Here is a 21,900-nt window from a genome sequence, read left to right on the forward strand (position 1 = left end):
AACACAAAAAGTGATACAAAAAATTTATATTCCAGCATTTCTACCTCTTTTACTTTCCAAACTTCTATGCTCCTTCAGAGATTTTTTTCTCGTTCATCCTTGCCTCATTCAAGTTCTTCCTGCATCCTCGTGATCTTGTTATAAGTCCGTCTCTTTCTCTCCCTTTTCATCTTTGATCTTTGTAGAGTCATCTAAAAGTTACTTGGTTTATTTCCAAAGTTCAATGGGATGGACAAGCTAGGAAGGCTGATTAGCAACCGAAAAAGATGGCTCAATTTAGAAAGATCTATTCCCTTTGATAGTTCTGATCAAACGGAGAGTTAGGTTCCCTCTTCTCCCCCTCCAATGATGATATGCCTTTTAAGTTTCAGTCTCCATTGATGCTCACGCATATCCAAAAAAATAAAAAAATAAAAATTAACAATGGGTTTGCTTAATTATTTGGCTAATAAAAATATATTAGTTGGTGTAACTCAATATTTTTATATTATTATTGGATAAATATTTTGTCAATCTTCACACGTTATCATCACATATTCACACTTATCAAATTCGAGGAATTTTAAACTAATCGAATGTCAGTTACTCTTTTTTAAAAAAACCTACCAAAGTGATACTCTTTATTTTTCTAATAAAACTTATTACTTGAAAAAAAATCTACCAAAATTGTCTACCCGCAAAATAAATTTCCAATTCTCTCAGTTGAACCTTAACTTTTGTTGAGAGAGAGAGAGAGAGAGATGTGAAAGAAAAGAAAACTATAGGACATTACACCAAGTGTTGTATAGCTCAAAGGCATAGCCTGCTCTCCTTTATTAGGAGAACCAGATTCAAATACCCCCCTCCCATTGTTGCTATCGAATTAGAGCAAGAGATTACAAATATCACTTGCACTGCAAGATAAGTTAGTCCCTGGTAATTTCAAATTCAGCACCAATTGGTAGATGATCACTTGGGTGGCTGTAATTTGGTAATCCACCAACAACATCAGATGAGTCTAGTTCTGGAAGCTCCAGGAAACTGACTGGTTTTATGTTATCAGTAGGGGCAAATAATATATAATCAAGAGTATTGGTGAAGTCCGGAGTGCAGTTTGTAAATGGGGGTTCTCCTCTCGTAAAAGCATAGACACTGCACAAGGGAATAGGCATGTCCTCTAAACACTCCACAGCTGGTGCCAATGGAGAGTTTCCTGGAATAAGGTACTGGTAAACCTGAAACAAGAAGAATGTTATAGCCATTTCAAGAACTTATGAGCTATAAACATTAACTCATCTCTATAAAAGCTTACAAACTAAGGTAAAACATTATCCGAATCTGGCAACCAAACAAAGCCACTTGTAAACTACTTGGGTTTCTTTGACTACCAACTACCAAGTTTATTGGACAATTTGGCTGGCTAGCAGCGAAACCAACCAAGCTTTGCTTCTATTTCTTGCTTAATTTTTGCTTCTTGATACACTTCAATGAAAAACAAATATATTAATTCAATTTAAACGTTACATATTTATCCAATTTACAAGCCAAACCATTCAAGACTTCTCTTTTTTTTTTTTTTTTTTTTTTGGGTGTAATTATCCCTCTAAAAAGAAAAAATATATATATTTTTGGTTAAAAAAGTGATAACTAAAATCATATACATTCATTGTGACTTTTTGTACTTGAAATTATTAAATGTGAAGATTAAAAGATTTACATATACAATTCTTGATAAATAAGATTATTTAAGGGTCTCTTGACCTTCAAAATAAGATTAAAAAAAAAAAAAAAAAACTCAATCATGCACAAAAACCACATAATACAACCAAATACAAATACATCGTCCAATGTATACAACCATATACAAAAACATCAAAAGTCCAATGTATTATAACCAATCAACCCAGATCATTACAAGACAAAAATTAACATCTGAAAATAAGGATATTGTAAAGGTACTGGAAGAGCATGACCTTGGCAATGAATTCTTTCTTTGGAAAGCCAAGAACCCATTTTCAACAAGGTAGCCAAAGCAGGGGCAGCAGCTGAACCAAATTCAAGTGCAGAAGCTAATAATGGAACTAACTGTATAAACAAGAAAACAAAAACATAAGCTGGCATTCAAAGGCATTTCAGGTAGATATATAACATTAGAATTTCCATGTCACACTTTTTTCAGGACGATTGGACGAGGAAGCTGCTCTGCTAAATTTGGAAGCTTAAGGAAGAAGGTATCCTTTTCAACACTGTCTTTTAAATTTAGAGTCTCCATAAAATGTATTGTGTCCACCAGTTGTAACACCATATGTCTCTAAGGGGCAACAAATGTAACTAAAAAATAACACAACCAGCCACCAAGAGATCCATACTACATTAAATTCAACACACAAGTATATTATATTCAAAACAGATGAATTATATCCAACCTTTCCTGCTCCAGAAATAGGGTTAGTAGAGCATACCCACTTGACAAAGATCGAATAATAGTATTTAGAAACCGAAGCTGCCTATGAAGACAACTACAGAGAAAGGGATAGTCCAAGCCATTACTGACAAGGTAAATTTATAGCACTATTTGTACTCCAACTTGTGCACCCTATTTCCACATTGAGATTGCACATAATTTAGTAGATCGTAAGAAAAATGCTTGCATCGTGAACTGAAGCGGAGATGCGAATTAAAGAAAACACATGCCCCTCGTCAAAAAAAAGAAAAAGAAAACACAAGCTCAAAATTTTCCTGACAACTTTTTCCTCACAAAACAAGCATATTAGTTATGAGAGTCATATCAAGAACTAGACAACATAAATCACACAAAAAAAAAAAAAAAAAATCTATATGTTTTGTTCTAGTAGCTCAACTATTGTATTGACAATGTTACTAACACACCACATTGTAAGCATTCACAACACCAAACACAACTGTAATAAATATAAAATACTCAAAACTTTTTTTTTTTTAAATCTCATTTCAAGCACTAAAGGGAGATCCGAGAGGGATGAAAAACTTCCCAAAAAAAAAAAAAAAGAAAAGAAAAGAAAAAAGACACACCTGATCAGTTGGGATACTCACCCTTTAGTGCATAAGCATAACAATCAAACTTAGCTGTGAATGGTTAGAGAGAAAAAGAATTTTTTGCAAAAAACAGTCCTAATTAACCAACCATACTGCAACAATAGTAAAAAAAAAATTAGTAAAATGGCTGGCTGTAATTATGCAGAATCAATTCAAGCATCAGAAGCTTAAACCAGTAGAGTTAGCCACCAAAAAAAAAAAAAAAAAAACCACGATCGCAATTGCACTTGCAGTGGTATAAGTACTTATGTGTAGTGCTTCAAAAAATGCAGGAAATTTGTGAAATGTTAAATTGTATAAACAAACACAGCAAAATCTGCTAGATTTAAACAAAGTTTGGATGATCTAATTAAATAATTATTTGAATTTCGTATATAATTAACAAGGGGGGGGGGGGGGGGAATGTGTAATTTGCATCAATTTATTATTGATTAGATCAATTATGTAACTATAATCAACGTTTCTTGGACTCCTCAAAATCAACCAGACAATGCATGGCATATTGACTTATAGCAGGTGATACCAGAGCCAAAAACTCCTGTTCAATGTAAATTTTAATAAATTTAGATATCCTCTGCCTCGAGACAGTCAAATTCTACCATTGGATTGATGTGACAGTGATCCTTCCTGCAAATTCAAAGCTCCTTATAATACAAGTTCAGACAACAAAGGAATGAGATGTGGCATATTGGGTTTTGGCATACAAGTTTAGACAATTTTAACAAATGGTTTAAAACTTTAATCAAGAGAAACAACACAAAATACCCAAAAATTCCAGCCAATTACTACAAAAAGAGAGTCCCAAAAATTCCCCGTGAAACATACCTTAAAACACAAATCAGTACTTTGCCCCACTTTTGACATCTTTACTTGAAAAAAGGGGCCATAGAATGGATCAATTAGAAGGAAAACATAAAAGAAATAGATGAGAACGTAGCTATTTAACATATTAAAACAATTTGCAGAAATTGAGTTAGGATGGTCTTGTATCCATAACGGGAAAGAAAATTACAGATGAGTAGGAAGGACAATTTGCAGCCTCACAAGCAATTATTACAAATGACACTTTCTGCATCTAAGTACATTTTTGTACGACATTAATCCATAGTAATTACTTTTAATTTTAAGGTAAAGGTATGCTTCATGAGAACTTGGAAGTCATCATTTAAATGTCAAATTGTCCATATCTGCAATCAAAATTTTAACTTAGATGGAAGGTCTTATTCCCGTTACCCACATACTCAATGGTGAATTTTCTAGCACTATAGGAAGTTTTACAAGTTTATAATGCATCAATATGATGCACTGATACCATGCCATAACTAAACCGAGTTAATACTTTTAGGTCAGACATAAACATCTTATCAAAAAGAAAAAAGAATGCAGGCTTTGTATTCATTGGAACTGAACAATAACAAATATAAGGGAAAAATAGATTAACAATTACAAGCTACATAACTTGAAAATGAATTTATAAAATTCATAAGCTCTAGTAAATTTTATAAACAAAATGAGTGTGAAAATCTCTGCAATGTAAAGAAGTTGAATAGAGCATTGAATTGCAATGACCTAAACCAGGCAAAAATTAAATTGATACTATTGATAAACCAATGCTCGTTTCCATAGGAAACCTAAAATTAACAAACACAGCAACACAAAAAAACCTCATAGATCCAACCCATACTTAAATTGATATTATTCAAATACTACACCATTAACAGTTACCAACTCCTTTTTAAGCATTTCTTCAATATGATATGTTCAAACCTCATACATCCAACCTGTACTTCATATTCCAAAGGATAGGTATGTAATTCCATTTCCAAAGTATCCAAACCCTAGCCCCAAATTATATTATTGGCGAGGAAGAGAAATATCAATGGAGAGAATGAGAGAGAGAAAACAAGAGAGAATACCAAAATTCCTTTGCAAAGTTCTACTAGGTAATTTCCAAATTCAAAATTTTTTTTCTTGGGAAACAAACAGAGAGAGAGAGAGAGAGAGAGAGAGAGAGAGAGAGAGAGAGAGAGAGAGAGAGAGAGAGAGAGCTATAATCAAACAAAGGGGCGAAGGAGAGGGTTCTGACTATCAACGACTGGTCGTCATCAGAGATTGGATCGTCGACCACCGCGCCTCAACCTATTGTCGGAGATGAGATGACACACACACACACAAGGAGAATTTTCTAAGAGTTCTTTTAACGACCCAAGGAAAAGCGCTAGCCACATCTGCGCTAATTCTTAACGTCCTCGTTAGGGCCCATTTTGTGGGGTAGTGTCTCCGAGTTCACACGGGATTACCGAGCCGGTTCTGATAAAAGTGCTAACCATATCTGCGCTAATCCTTAACGTCCTCGTTAGGGCCCACTTTGTGGGGTAGTGTCTCCGAGTCCACACGGGATTACTGGGCCGGCTCTGATACCATATGTAACGACCCAAGGAAAAGCGTTAACCACATCTATGCTATACCTCAAAAGGACTAGTCATAATTGAGACTCCTTGTAGTTGTTAATAAAGTCTAGATCTACCTAGTAAATACCCGATGTATTGTGATGTCCCAATTTAATTGATTGTGTGATGTGTGTGGGTATGTGATCAGTCCCACATCGGGTATTTACTGGGTAGATCTGGGTTTTATTAACAACTACAAGGAGTCTCAATTGTGACTAGTCCTTTTGAGGTATAGCGCAAATGTGGCTAGCGCTTTTCTTTGGGTCGTTACAGTTCTCATTTAGTTTGGAGGATGGTTGAACAAAATGAAAATGAGTTTTCAAGGAGAGTGAGCAAAGACTTTATTCGAAAATTGGTTTTCTGAATTCTAAGTTTGTGAAAGAGAGAAAGAGACTTTATTCCAAGGGTTAAAACATTTGGATATCTTTTATTAAGGGTTGTGTTAGAATTCCATTGAAGAATGTAAAAATTTGGGATTTGGATCCAATGCAATACCTAGGGTATTGCACCGGGTGCAATTACTCTAATCCCTCTCACATAAATTTTATTATTCTTAACTTTTAACTTTAACTTTTTAACTTCTCTTAACTGTTTTTCAACTTTTTGTATTTAATGGTTGAGATTGAAAGTTACTTTTTCCAACTTTCAATTTCAACCATCTATTACTATTGCATCAGGTGCTGATCTTAATCCAAAAATTCGGAGGCAACAATTACATGGGATTTTAGTGTTTTAGTTTATTTCAAGGGTTTTAATGACCATTGTAACAAGATTAGTCGTATTTTAATTAGTGCGCTAGCTTTTAATGTTTGTTTCAACCATTTTCACTAAACCCTTGGAAAAAGTGGGTTGAAACAAGTCATGTTTTTTGTAGTGAACAAGAGCTTCCTGAACCTCCAACTTCAATTCACTCTACTGAAATTTATGATTAAGCTGCTACTTCAACAACATTAATCGATGAAGCTAACATAGAACTTCAATTTGATTTAATTATTTTATTGAACTTGGTGTGGAATCACCATTATTACACATTCATTTTTGGTTTTGCAGTTGCAACTTATCTAATTATCTTGGGCCTGTTTGTTACTATTGTTTAAACAGCATTTTTCAATGTTTAAACAATATTACACGTATTTTCACACATTTTTTCACCCACACATATTTTCAAAAAATACAAATAACTTTACTAGAAATTTCTTACCAATTGAGCCCCTCATCTTAGGAATAAGAATTCATTTCCCTTAAAAAAATGCTTTAAAAAAAATCATGAATTTCTATTTTACCCTCCCTTAAATTGTCATCCACATCACCATCTCATAGGAAATTTGAAACTTTTTTCTTTTGAGCTTTTTAAAAACCTATTTTTTAGCCCTTCATGGTAGATTAATGCAAATAATTTGAACTTTATTTAAAAATAAATGGAAGTGAGTATAAATAATTTTATAAAAAAAAAAAACTCTAGGGAGCTCATTGCAATTTCCGATAATAATTTTTTGTTGTTGTCTTAACTAGCAAATAAATAGAAAGCTCATAGCTATGTACAATACAAACCTCAAAAGCAAAAGCAAAAATGCAAAACCCTCCTCAAAACCTCACACTCTCACTGTCTCTCTCAAAAACCCACTTCCATTTTATCCCCTATTTTCTTCGCTTCCCCCAAATCCAATGCCCCAATTCTCTCAAAACCCATTTCTCTGTTCACTGCTCCGCTCGAGCAGGAGCAGGAGGAGGAGGAGGAGCAGGACGAGGTCGAGGAGGCAAGAAGAAGCAGCCGAAGAAGCAAGGAGGCAGCGGTTCAGGAGGCCGCATAGAGGGAGACGCCGCGTTCCGGCGAGCCATTAAGGAAGGCGCCCGCGATAAAAGCAGGAAGATGGCGGAGACCCGGTTCCTCCGCCGCAACAGCGACAAGAACAACAAGGGCCTTAACCAGGCCGACCATTTCACCGAAGACGAGCTTCAAGAGATTGGCTTAGGCTACGACCGTATGGTTCGATTCATGGACAAAGACGACCCCAATCTCCGACACCCATATGACCGGTACAAGTATGGCCAGTACGGCCCTTACTCCTGGCGTGGTGTTGTCGTTGGTGACCCCATTCGCGGCCGCTTCTCGGATGAGCGTGTCACTTTGATCAGTGAAGTCAGGGACCAGGAAGAGTGGGAGAAGATTGAGCAGTTTGAAATGGCTACGGATTTCGGTAAGAGATTGAAGGAAATGGAAAATAATGTCAAAATTGATAATAATACTGATAGTATTAAAGGGTTATTTAAGCATTTCTGGGTGTTTGTGAGACACCCCAAATGGAGAGTTAATGAATTGCCTTGGGAACAATGGACTTTGGTGTGTGAGGTTGTTGTGGAAGCCCCGAAAGGAAGGTTGGATAAGTGGAGTTTGATGGGTAGGTTTGGGAATAAGGCGAGGTCTCTTATAACGCAATGTGCGGCATGGATGAGGCCTGATATTCTGTATGTTAAGAGGCCGGTGTATCAGTCTCGGTTTGAGCCTCAGGAGGATTTTTTTAAGGGGTTGATGCCGTTATTGGATCCGAAAACGGAGAGGCAGTACTTGTTTGAGGTGAGGAATGAGGATGGGAGTGTTGATGCTTGTACTTATTTTGGTGGATTGTGCAAGATCCTGAGGGCCAATCCCAAAGCGTTTGTGGATGATGTGGTGAACAAGTATGAGAAGTTGAGTGATGAGAGGAAGTCTGAGTGTTTGGAGTTTCTTTTGAGTAATCATCCAACGCAGAACTTGTTGCATCCGTATACTAAGGAGTGGAAAGCAAAGTTGGAGGAGATGGAGTTGGGGTGTGATGCCCCGGATGATGATGAGGATGGGCTCAGCAGTAATGCAGGTGAGACTGAGGTTGTAGAGTGGATTGAGGATGATGGTAATGACGAGGAGGAGGAGGAGGAGGATGAATGCATTGTTGAGAATGATGATGATGGTGATGTAGTTATGGATTCAGAAGAAGGTGGAGATGATGAATCTGGTATTGAAGAAGAGGATTTAAGTGTAGAAGAGGATAAGAAGTTTTGGGAGGAGGAGTTTCGAAAGGCAGTGAGCAGCGCGGATGCAATGGAGAAGTTAGCAAAACGGAGTGTCGAAGTGTCAAACAAGTTCTATAAGGAGCAGTTGAGGGAAATGGAATCACAGAAAAAGGGAAAAGTTAAAAACATTTCAGAAGATGGAGATGAAACTGCACTGAGGGGCAAATGGCCAAAAGTGAGTCCAGAGGAATGGAAGCGTGTTGGGTATGGTCCATGGAGAAAAAGGATTAAGAAGAGTAAAATTCCTCCGGAGTTGTTTTTGCGAGCTACAGTAAGACCATTCACTTACAGAAATCTTGTAAAGGAGATTGTTTTGGTGAGGCATGGAATTGTAGATGGTGATTTTAGTTGGAAAGAATAAAGTTTTAGCCTTTTGTTGTTCATATTGTTACTGTGTAAATTCTGTTCAATCTCTGAATTTTGAAGGAAGCTAGAAGGTTGAGTGGTTTATTTACCTTTTGAGCTATGTGGTTAGTGCCAGTTAACACAGATTTGATCAGTGTTTTTGTTTCCATAATTTTGGAAATTTTTACTAGTAAATTGGTACGTTTTTCTTGAGCTCTGTACTCTCTATGTATCTAGTAAAGTTTATTTCTAGAGTATTTTTCTATGACCCTAAAACCATACAACAAGTTGACACCTTAAGAATGGACTAAGTTGGCCGTTCTTGTTTTAGATGATTTTGGTGCCTGCGTTTTACCAGGTAATAGAGGATTTGGCATGAACCAGACAATAATCTTTGTCAATCAGTTGTAGGATTGTTATCTAGTCTCTGTGTGAGAAACCCAAAGCCTCTTAATGCTTATAATGTACATAAGCATCATTTTGCTGACATGATTTGATCCTTTTACACAGCTGTCTCCAATACAAGTACAACACCAGAACCCCTCTCCGTCTCTCTCTCTCTCTCTCTCTCTCTCTCTATGGCACTTGTGGATTTTGTTAAATGATTTAAGATACTTGATGATCCCTCTCTTTGCAGCTTTCAATTCAAAACAAAGGCATTATCTGTCAAAGATTTTATCAGCATTGATGCAAGTTTATCAGAATTAGACCACTGTTTTCTAAGGATGAAGTGCAAAATAGAGGATCTGCACATGCCAAAACCATATACTATTTAAGGTTGTTAAGATTATATTTTAGAGCTGCTTTAACATGCTGGATGATTCCATTGTTAATGAATGTTCCATGGTTCTTATTGAGTTAATGCCATGATACAAAGGAATTTTTTTTTTATCCGTTTCTTAGTTCATACTCAATTTGAAGCTAGTGATCCTGGAACAAATGGCATCTCATCACCCTATAAGGAAGTTGAGGTCAGGGACTCAATCTGTGCGGGTGTGAGTTGCGTTGTCTATTATAGCTATCAAAATAAAGAAATTCATGGTGTATCCAGTGGTACTGTGTCAAACAAAACTAAGTTCACAATAACCTAATCTGTGCAGAAACTTCAAGATGATCCACACATGTTAGGGACGAAGAACAAAGAACATGAGGACAAACATAATGTTCCGATGACTCAGAAAAAAAAAAGTAGGTGGCTCCAATTCTGAACTTGCAAGGTATAACCGTTTTCTTTTTTCAATGGATTTCGCTGTCAATGTAAAACAAATCCATCTTAAACTTGTGAATGAAATCCAGTTAAAATGAGTATATGGCAAAAATTTTAGTGTTATATATAAAATTCTAATTATCAAGGATATAGTTATAACTATCAATCTATCATGTTATATAAGATGTCTAGCTTTTGGTTAAATGTTATATACCTTAAATTATTAGATCAAGCAGATCTCACTTGAGCGTAATTGTCGGTCATCAAAGAAGATACTCAAGCAACCATCCCATCTCATTCTTATCATTGTTATATATGGTTACCTAGAAAGGGAATTTAGTCAAGAAGTTTATGGAAATTATGAACTCAAAATTTCAGGTCAATGTAATTCAGGTGAGATAGAAATTACTTTTGAGTCTTTGTTTCCATATTTTTATTTACTTATTAGTATTAACTCAATTACTTTAGGCTAGTATCATGCTTCTAGCATTCCAAAGATTGACCATGACAGCCATTCCCAACTTTAAACAGAAAAGCAAACAACTGAACAGATTCTATGGCATCAACAATCTGTTTCTGGTATTTTGTGTCAAATGAGAAGTCAGCATGTTATTCAGGCTTCCCATCTGCCATTAAAGGATGTCCTAATATTTTTGCTACACTAGGCAAAGTTAACAATGAGAATCTTCGTTTGTACTTCATTTCTTTGCATCTTTCTCAGTTTCTGATATTCTGCTAATAATGGTCTCATCATCATTTACATTTGATCGCTTATGGTTCACTGTTGGATGGAAAATAGCCAACAATATTCATGCTAGAAGTATTGTGAATTGAAAGTTGACTTGAAAGTCATTTTATTGATAAGAATACATGCACTCAACCAGAAGAAAACTTAGAAACCTTTATTCCCCAATATAACCACCCACACCCCCAAACAGTACTAGGTGCTGATCTGCACCTACTCTTCCTTCATCAATAACTTGATATTGTACGATATCTGAAAAACTTTCGGTATCAACAGCATTCAAAACATAATCAGTCTCATTAATTGTTTTAATTTGCCTGCAATATGCATCATATTTGGTGTTTTCTTTTAACCTTTCACTATACCCAGAGCCCATGGGAGGGCTAGGCACACCAGGAGGACTAAAAACCTCTCCTCCCCATTCAACGTAATTAGCACCGTCTCCTAAAGCAGTGAATACATTTTTTGGCCAAAATCCGATTACAGTTTCATCTTGACCAAATTTTAGAAACCAGTTTCCATTGCTAGAATCCTATCATTCAAGAGAAAAAACACAAACACAGGAAGTAAGAACAAATTATATGCTTTTTTTCTATCATACTTGAGGCAAAAAGAGGTTAGTATGAAAGAAACACACATGCACATGAGCACACACATCTATATAAACACATATATCTATTTATTTACCCAAAAAAGCATTAATTGCAAGTCAAATTGCTGTTCTGGCGTTGAAATTGACTCTAAAGGAATTGCTAGAGGAATATCCGTCCTCACAGGAATTATTGAATTACATAATGTATTGAAGCATGAGGATTTAGCTGTCTGTAGATGGAAACATCAAATATTAAAAGTAGGTAAATAGCGCAGTTTATTACATAATTAATAGAACAACGTATGCATAGAAAAAAATATATTAATTACTTTTGTAAATGTGTATAATCTAGTATGAGTATCGTTGTACAAGGTTGGATTTACCTAAGACAAAAAGAAATGAGTATTAGATTTAACAAGCTCATATACATACATAAATACATATTGTAAACTTGTTTCCTCTTTTACTTACTGTCCATCCAACTTCTATGCTTTCTGGATAATTTTGAACCTTTATGCGGGCAGAACTGTATTGAGTTCCTTTGACTTTTGGGTTGTATATGCCGATGATTGCAGAACCTCCATGGTACACGATGTTTGTATTTGTTACGGTTTTGTTAATGTATCAGTCTATATTGGTTTTAAATCTAGCAAGACCGAGAAAATTTCCCTTCAGCTTGACCAAACCCGACCGATATCAATGCTAGAAAACCATTGTAGTGTATTATTAATTTAAGTGAATGAGGCATTGTATCACTTTCAGCTTTTGAAATCATTGTATGATAACTCATTATTAATGCTATTAGCTACATGTTTTCAATGTATGTAACCAAATAATCATTAAACTACATTCAATTACCAACATCTTGACTAAATAAGTAACAATAAAAAAATACATCATCCTTTTTTTTCGTCCTGACAAGAACTTCATTGTAAATATGCTCTCTTTATTTCATCCTAATCATTAGCATAAAAAGATGAGACATTTTCTTATAGCCTAGGATCTGAAAGGATATTATTCAAGTCAATATAAATTTGCCTAGAAAATGAATCTTACAATACATGTGATAGCAAATGAATAAAGGGTAAATAATAAGTTCATTCAATTTATTCAACTTAGCATTAAACCGTTAAATTAATCATGTTCAATAAAATATTGAGGCATTATTTTAATACATATGCGTATGTACAAGATGTGTCACATAAATCCAACAAATTCAGCTAAAGATTAAAGAAAGTACTAACTGACTAGCTATTTGAAAATATGCATTTTTTAAAAAAATTTAAAAATTTTTCTTTTGAAAACAATTTAAAACATCACAATTAAACATTTAGCTTGGGCTTTTAGGCTAATTTTTTGGTTTGAACAATTTTTAAGAAATGCTATGTCCACAACAATTTCATAACAAATCCTAGGTGGCAATTTGTTACTGGTTATAATTTACATACCACTAAAGTTATTTTTTTGTCCACTAATAACAACTTTTTAGAATTTATTGTGAAAATATTGTAAACATAATATTTCTCATAATATTTTTGTTCAATCTTCAACTTACCAAAATTTTGGAGAGATCAAATTTTATTTTTAATAGACTCGAGTTTTAATTTAGAATGTTCAATTTTTTTATTTTTTATTTTTTTATGGTGGTCAAATTTTTTTTCTAGGGCGGTCATCATCCCATTTTAATTTAAAATTCTTATTTTCTAAGGTATATAATTTTTTATTTTTTATTTTTTTAAAGTCAGGGTGGTCACAGGACCACCCTGAATTACACTTGGCACCGCCCCTAGTTGGGGTGTATTAGTTAAAACTTATGGAGGGGAAAGAAAATAATTTACACAACTATTCCTTGACATAATTAGATACTTATTTTCCTATCAAAAGAAAATAATATACAATAAAGGAACCAACTACAACTACAACACAAAATATATGCAAATGTATGAAATAAGTGAAAATAAATTAGATTGTAGCAATGATAACTCACATGAGTACCAGGTCTATCTATAGTGAGTGGTTTATATTTTGAGTTATGTATCTCTATAGCTAACTTTGCCCTTTTGAGATCAGCCATTTTATTTCTCTTAATGGGAACCATACCATCTGGACAACCTTTACCATTTAGCCAAAAATTAGATGGGTTAAATAGTGGTGAAGACTTTTGGTCTCTGATTCCTTTAGGGTTGGAGGTAGATCTCACCTGTACATTAATTAATTCAATATTGAAGTAAGTGTTACTTTTCTTCATTAAAAAAAAAAAACTAAAAAATTAGAAAAATGTGACATAGTAATAGAAGTTTACTGGAAAATCATAATTACGGTTCTTTATTTATTTAATATTTTTTTGAGGAAGATAATTATGGTTCTTGAGAGAAGGATAATTGAAGAACGGTTGTTCATAGAGATTAATGCAATCATATGTATCGCCGTACTTTGTCTACAAATCACAAAATCACTTTCCATTATAATAGCTGCAACATTATTTCTTCAACATAAATATATATACACACACAAATACACATAAATAGAAATATTTATCTTGCCTGAATAGTTTTCTTGGCCTACTTATTTAAAAGCTTAAGTTGCCTTTTCAACTCCATGTGATCTTCTCGATATATTCTCTTGCAACCAACCTTATTACTGCTGTTAAAAGAGAGAAACAATGTGAACAAAACCAGTAAGACAACCATTTTAGCCATTGGTACGTGATCTATACCACAAACCATGTGTGTTGTCATTTATATACCCGCACATTAAATATAGTTGTTCTGTCATTTGTATTTCCCTTCATATTCCTATAGAAAAGAAACTTATTAATTATAAATAAATTGTTAAATTCTCATTATAATGAAATTTATTTGTAGTTAATTTTGTGGTAAATAAAAAGGTATAAACTTTAATTTTTATGGAGACTTGGATTCTTGCATTTAACTTCAATCTTTGTCCTCTTCTCTTCTCTTCTTAAAAAAAAAAAAAAAAAAAAAAAAAAAAAAACCTTCAATCTTTATTTAGAAATTCTCACCATAACATAGTTAGATATATTATTTATGTGAATAAATGGGTTATAATTCCCATTAGTCTTGATATATCTTTGGTGTCTTTGTATCCCTTTATAGAAAGTGGAGCCGCTTTCTATAATATTTAGAGTGATTATCTAGGCTTTCTATAAAGGAAAATGCTAACGAGTGCCTTTAGAGCACTGGTTAAGAATCCAATTAAAGAAAGTTTTGACATCACTTTTATGGGAAATGAAAAAAGCTATCAAAACATTAATTGTTTTTTTTTCTTTTTCCATAAAAACTTTCTTAAACTGGATTCTTAACCAGTGCCCTAAGGGCACTCGTTAGCAAGACTCTTCTATAAAACCAGCCCACTAAAAATCTCATGTGAACACCTTGATTGTTGTGTATAAGCAATTAAAAATCTCTCTCTCTCTCTCTCTCTCTCTCTCTCTCTCTCTCTCTCTCTCATATTAGATATTTAACTTTGACAATGTAAGGTTGAATTTATTCAACCATCTAATTGGCTTTATTCCGTACCAAATTTGCTTGTATTTCAGTATTTAGTAACCCTGTATTTAGGTGGGCTTGTTGTAAAGGTAGTGAGTGAGATAGAGTGAAGTTTGCTCAAGAGTGTGCAAGAAAACAGAGACTCGCGGCTTGGCCTCGCGGGTGACTCGCGGCTGCAAGCCGCCAGACGTAGCACACGTGCCAAGCATGCCGGAAGGTGAACAGTCATGCTAGCTGGAGCACTACAGGACAAAATAGGACAACTGGCCATACGGTTATCTCGCGACTTAGTCAAGTGTCGAGGACAAGCCGCGAGCCACCCCTGTTTTGTAAATTTTGACGTTTCACATTCCTCTCTCACTCCAGTATAAATACCCCTTTTACCCACAAATGTAAGAGAGCTTCCAGAGAGAATTTTAAGAGAGAAACCCTAAAGAAAAACAAGATTGATTCACCCACAATCTGTACATTAGAGTCTCTTCAAATTCCTCAATTCTCTTCCTCTCCATTGTCAAATCCTTGAGAGGCATTTTACCAAACCTTGTTCTCACCATATTCATCACTGTGAGAGGGCTGTTTGGATTTCTGGGAAGCAGTTAGGAAGGAACCAATCTACATTGGTTGATGCTACGGTCTAGTAGCGGAATCCGGGAAGCTAAAAAAGAAAAAGGTTCGGCGCAACCTCGTTGGAGCAAGAAGCTTGGAGGGCTTAGGTGCACTGAGTAGATTAGGCTTGGAGGGTCTATTGTTGTCCATGTATCCCAACTATATTTTCTAGTGGATTGTTTACCGCTTGGAGGGCGGCGGAGAGGTTTTACGCCGAGGGCTTCGGTTTCCTCTTCGATAACACATCGCGTGTTGTCTTTGTGTTTGCATCTTCCTTCCCTTTTATCTTTCCCTTTTATTATCTGCTGTGGGTTGTGATTTTAATTTGGCTTAGATAGTTTTTCCAATTCCATATTATAGCTTATGTTAATTTTTCGCACACTAGTTGTTTGACATATTGCTTGAATTGGTTAAGTTGTAATTTGGGGGTCTACACGTTCAAGGATGTTTATACACATATTTGAACTTTCAGACAATAAATGGATAGAACTGAAATCTTCAAATGAAGCGCACAACTTTTAGGTAATTTTCTTGCGTTGAAAATGCTAATGAAAAGTGAACTAATGTTATAGAGGGGGAAAAATGAATCAATTTACGTAAGGACAGAAAAAAATTGAAACCCAAACCCGGATTAACAAAAATTAAACCCAAGAAAACTCAAAAATGAAAAGAATTGAGAGAGAGAGAGATATAACAATAACTGCAGATGTGACTCAACTGGAACATAACAATAATAAATGATACTTTTCATACTTTAGATATATATATCTGACAAATATGAGAAGGGCTAGTAAGAACATTCTCATGGTAGCCTCACTCTTGACTTTGAAAGTATAAAACATGCTAGTCTCATCACATGCAATTTGTGCGTGCAATAAGAATTTTTTTTTTTTAGGTTTTTTATTTTTTATTTATTTATTTTTTTAGGAACTTGGGGTATTTTTTTTTAGAACATAGGGTAGTTTTTTTTTTTTTTTTTTTTAAGAGGAACATGGGTGTAGTTTTGGTTGTATACATGGGATAGTGGGAAGTTTTATAGAACATGGTTTAGTTTTATAAACATGAGTAGGTTTTTTTATAATTTTTTAAATCAATTTACGATTTTAACCTTATTTTTATGTTTTAGGAATAAAGATAAGTTAATTAAATTAGGAGTATTTTTAAAATAGAAAAAGATAATAACTAACTTTCTAAATCCTCTTAATATATACAGATTATTTATTACTATAAGGAATTAAATTATGTAAGGATATGGTGTAAAACTAATGTTTTACTTTTCCAATCCTAACATACCACATTATCTTATCACATATTTAAGAAGAAGTACAACCATACCCAATCAATTCTAATACTCATAGGATTCTCAAAAAAAAAAAAAAAAAAAAAAAAATTCTAATACTCATATATAAATCCTAAAATCTAACAAAATTGAGAGTTTATTGAGATATTATTAGGTGTGGTAGAATGTATTAAATTTTAAGTAAAATACTAATGTGACAATCTCTTATTAAATTGTGTAAAATATAAGTTTTACACTTCATCCTTATCAAATTCATACTCTTACTATAAAAATTTTCAATTCAAACAAAGATTGAGGAATTTTGTAGCTAATCGTAATGAACCACCAGAGGTGAGCCTGGACTAGTTATTAGCGTTTGATTGGCTAGTGTGAGTGATGCGTTTACCAATGAAAAATACTGAAAAAGGAAACGAAATTTGATTGTGTTCGTACTTGGGCTTGACGTGACTATTTAGCTTATAATACATTCGGGGGAAAAAAACTTATTAAAAGATTAAAGAGGTCACATGACTCCGTTGGCATGGCAAATCTCTTTATTATTAAAACAAGACTTCAATCGGTTTTTGGTGTAGGTAGAGATTGAACCCCAGATCTCTTATACAACCATCAGAGGTAACATGAACTTCTAGGATGTTTGGAATGTATGTCTAAATTTGAATCCTATTAAAACTCTTTTGTCGGCTACGAATCTACGATCAACATTGATTTATTTATTTATTTATTTATGGGAATTAAGATTGAATTGATTTATTCTTTTTTCTTTTATTTTTTTTAGAAGAGGAATTTAGTTTTTTTTTTTTAATTTTATTTTATTTTGGTAAACAAAAAGTTTAGGTGAAGGAAGGCTACTCCAAGCTGTAAACCTCAGAGAAGACTTATATTGAACTTAAAGATCGCCTATCAAGGAGGACTGTTGACAGCAAAATTCAAACCTAGGCTTTTTGGGCAAAACGTTCAAGTCTTACTAACTAAACTAACCCCGTTGGCAAAAGAATTTAGTTTTTACCATAAAAACAAAGAACAAATTTATCTATACTTTAAAAAAGAAATATGGTTTGATAATTGTTAGAAACATATTTTATGTAATTTGATAATCTTTTGACAAAATGCACTTTACTTGTAATTAGGTAGATCTAGGATGAGTTTAAGACTTCAAGAAACATGTTGTTCAAGTCAAGTGTTAAAGTCATAAAGATCTGACCAAGAAACAAGTGAAGAAGAGCTGTTCATTAAAGCTTGACAGCAATCTTGACAGAAAGTCTTCTATCGAGATTTAAAGTCGAAGCTTGACACAAGCTGTTTCTATCGAGACTTACGAAATCATAAATTCCAGATTTGATTTTCGGCCCATGCTTGTATATTTGTATAGGGTTTCTTTTCTCACAACCCTAGACATATATAAGGATTATTTTAAAGGTCATTATTCTCTCTGAAGAAGCTATTGTGTCTTTACGCCAAGGGTTTTGTGACTAAGGAGCTTCCTGATTTTCATTGTTGATGAACTGAAGAACTTTATAGCCAACTACCTCTTCAAGTTGCTGGAGTTAGTCATGTATTGGGATCCATGCATCATTAGTTAGTCACGTACTAGGATTTGTGCATTGAACTGAAAGATTGCCGCTACAATACAAGTCCAATTAGGTAGTGGGGTAAGGGTTCAACTGTAGGTTGGTATTTCGGGATAGGCCAAAGGGTTTGGTAAGATTCCTTATACTTATAACCGCTTGTGATTGATAATAGTGGATTCTTGGGAGTGGTGACCTTAAAATCACCCGTTGGGATTTTGCCTCGGTGGTTTTCTCCATTTGTAAACAAATCACCTATGTCAAATTTATTTTCTGCTGCATTTAGATAATTTGGTGATTTGTTTGTGTTGCCATGCTATTGCATGTAATTGAACCTAATTAATTAACTTGGGTAATTATTTAATTTGCAAGGGGTCAATACATTTTTACCCTAACAATAACTATAATCATAACATTTGATATTGATCATCTTAATCAAAGAGGGTACAATATCTCATAGGTACCATAGAAGGACCCATTTCAACCTGGGTCTAAAAATTCAAAAATTTTGATGGAGGACACATTCTTTTCTGCAACTTGAGGTTTTTGTCAGCAAGGTTGAGTACAAATTTGGAGGCTTTTGAAAATGGGTTTTGATGGGTCTGGGTTTAGATGTGGAACCCAAGAGGGAGGAAGTTGGGAACTAAGTTTGTGGAAGTGCCAATGGAGGTTGAACAGTCCTTATGTTTCTCTAGCAAATCTACATGCTGCTTATGTTTATCACTATCCTTTTGCAAAATATCTTTTTCTTCTTCTACTTTTTTCTGTATCTCTGACTGTAATGTAATTTCTCTGAATTATCTTTATTCTCATTTTCTAATGCTGAAAATTTTGCAGCTATAAATCTTGTTGCAATATATCATGAAATAAGCTCAGTAAAGCAATAAAGAGTTGTAAAATGTGGCATAAATGAGGGAACAAAACTTGCAAACCATTTTATTCTCAGATGATCTTGAACTTTTCTGACAGAGTATCAATTTTCTCCTCTAATTTGGACACCAACATTTCTGTTTCAATCTTCTTTGAAACCAAAGTTTCTGAAAGATGTGCCATAACATACTCTTGGACTTTCTGAAGTTTGATGAGCTTATTGTTTAATTCCTGATTTACTAGTTGCAATGCATCTTTTTCTGATGTCATGCATATATAAGAAGTTATCATGAAGTTGATCATATTGTTTTTTGGCAATGCTTTGCAGCAAGGTCTTCCTCTTGCTGGACCAACTTAAAGCAAGAGTCATATAGAGAGTCAGATGATCAAACTTGTCTGAAAAAGTTAAGCTTTCTTTGTCCAATTCAATCAACTGTGCAGCAGACACATGGCCAAACCTTCGAGATTTCTAAGTTCATCAAACTCTCTGTCACCAAGCTATTGGCAGCTATAGTTGCCTCAAACTTCTCGATCATAGAAAATTCATGAAAGAACGTATTTATAAAGCAATCAATTGATTACAAATAGAAGTTGAAATTTCGTCAAAATCTAATCAAAATGATCAAAGTTGGCAGGCTTAACATGAGGTTAATGATAGGATATTTAATTTTTCCACTAGAAGCAAAGATGTGAAGAACCTCTCAAGGGGATAATATGTTTCTCAACTCTATGAAGAACGAACCTACTGAGATTATGTATGAATTGTCTTATAGAAATTGTCAAAGTTCAAGCATATTAGCATTTCATTTTGCATGATTGGGAAGTTTTGGACAAAGCTAAGCATCTCAAACTATGCTCCCTGCTATAAGTCGGGAGGATATTGATGAGAAGAGTCTTAAAGAAACTTGAACCATGGTCTTACATAGATAACAACACAGGGCTTTGATCCCTCGTTGGCCATAAGCATTGGTAAAGATTCGCATTATATTCAGTAGGCATAGGAATATCACAATTATATAAATTTGCAAACATAATCAGTTAGGGAGGGATTTGATCAGTTCCCGGTCCATTAAAATGAGAAGCTTTAGGAGGACTCTTGAAAAAAGTTATATATAGGGGGAAACAATACTGTAGAACAAAGCCTATCTTTTATCTTTTTGCTAATGAACATATAAGAATAGCTTATTTAAGTACCAATCAGTTTGGTCAATTGTCTTTTTTTCTATTCTTCTTTTAATTAAACATGTTGTGGGGAACTACCAATAGTAAATTAATTTTTTACGTTTTACTTGAGAACTAGCAATAATGCTTGGTACTAACTACTAACAATAAAGTTGAAAATCCAAAATGATGTATCTAGGCGGTGACATGCTAATAGTGATAATTGTTAGAGATATATATTATTCATATTAGCCCAATGTAATAGGCCCAACCCTAATTCTACTTTGTGTGCAAGTCAAGTCTCCTACTTGTACTAGAAGTCTATTAGTCTAGGGTTTAGTCACCTATATATACTCATGTTAGGGTTCATTGTAACATAGGAGGTTATTGTACTACACTCTCATACAATAAAGATGTAGCCCTTAAGGGATTCCTCCGTGGATGTAGGCCGTAAGGCTGAACCACGTAACCCTCGTGTTCTCAGTGTTCCTCCTTTATGCTTCCTCTTCCGCATCTACTCTAGCATACACAACATGATATAACACATCGCGTTGCTAATATTCAACATGGTATCAGAGCCAAACTTCGTTCTTGGCATCAAACAAACATCTCTACACAACAAAGAAGATTCTCATGTGCACATCACCATCAGAAGTCACATATGCTTCTCTGCTGGATCTAGACTCCACGGCATCTCGCAGCCACCGTGGCGCAGTGCTGTGTCCAAGATCCACAAACTCAAGCAAACCCGTGACATCAATCTCCGATCTATGCAACTTCAAGCTTCGCCTGATGAAACCAACACCACAGACGTGCTCCAAGATCTCCCGCGACCAAAACCCAGAAATCCGGTCACCCGAAGCCTTGCCACGCGCCTCCACGCGCCACCACGCGCCTCCGAAGCCTCTGGAAAATCTCCCACGCGCCGCCATAGAATCCTGCCTTCTAGATCGTATTCTGGTGCACGCGCCGCCCAGTCGGCTTCCTCGTCGACCGATCTAGAGAACCTAAAATTCTGGGCCTCAACCGAGCTGACACGCGCCTTCACGCACCTCCCTAGTTTTCGGCTTCTCCTCCACGCGCCGGTGACGCTGTCACGCGCATCCACGCGCCGGAAAACTCCTGCTGACGTCATCTGACGTCACCGAATGACGTCATCTATCCACGTCAGCAGCCACGCAAGCACGACCACGTCAGCCCTAGTACACGTCAGCGACACGTCATCAGCCACGTCAGCAGTGTCGTCTCGTCAGTACCACGTCGTTGACTCGGACCGACCCGACCCGGACCACCCGGATCTGACCCGTGAGCACTTTGACTGTTGACTTGACCTGGACCAGTTGACTTTGACTTTTGCGTTGACTTTTGACCAAAAGTCAAAATTTCCAAAAGGGCCTATCTTGCTCAGTTTTTCGCGTAGATTCCGATTTTGGGCTCCATTTCTG

The 21,900-nt window shown here is 35.1% G+C and overlaps 2 protein-coding genes and 1 long non-coding RNA gene across 3 annotated transcripts; 1 reads left to right on the forward strand and 2 right to left on the reverse strand.

Annotated features, from left to right (window-relative positions):
* Positions 1-686: 686 nt before the first annotated feature.
* LOC126709031 (uncharacterized) lies at positions 687-2,748 on the reverse strand. The gene is made up of 2 exons (XR_007649302.1): positions 1,953-2,748; positions 687-1,214 (listed from the first exon to the last, which is right to left on the reverse strand). It is a non-coding gene; the product is annotated as an uncharacterized LOC126709031 (long non-coding RNA).
* A 4,288-nt stretch (positions 2,749-7,036) lies between these two features.
* LOC126709544 (uncharacterized) lies at positions 7,037-9,113 on the forward strand. The gene has a single exon (XM_050409829.1). It carries the CDS (start codon positions 7,075-7,077, stop codon positions 8,914-8,916), a length of 1,842 nt encoding a protein of 613 aa, XP_050265786.1. The 5' UTR covers positions 7,037-7,074; the 3' UTR covers positions 8,917-9,113.
* A 1,896-nt stretch (positions 9,114-11,009) lies between these two features.
* LOC126708524 (uncharacterized) lies at positions 11,010-21,387 on the reverse strand. Its single transcript, XM_050408313.1, has 4 exons — positions 21,097-21,387; positions 11,774-11,827; positions 11,540-11,674; positions 11,010-11,384 (listed from the first exon to the last, which is right to left on the reverse strand). The coding sequence occupies exons 1-4, from the start codon at positions 21,385-21,387 to the stop codon at positions 11,010-11,012; spliced, it is 855 nt and encodes a 284-aa protein (XP_050264270.1).
* Positions 21,388-21,900: the final 513 nt, after the last annotated feature.

This window comes from Quercus robur, chromosome 12, assembly GCF_932294415.1.
Source record: "Quercus robur chromosome 12, dhQueRobu3.1, whole genome shotgun sequence".
NCBI classification, from domain to species: Eukaryota; Viridiplantae; Streptophyta; class Magnoliopsida; order Fagales; family Fagaceae; genus Quercus; species Quercus robur.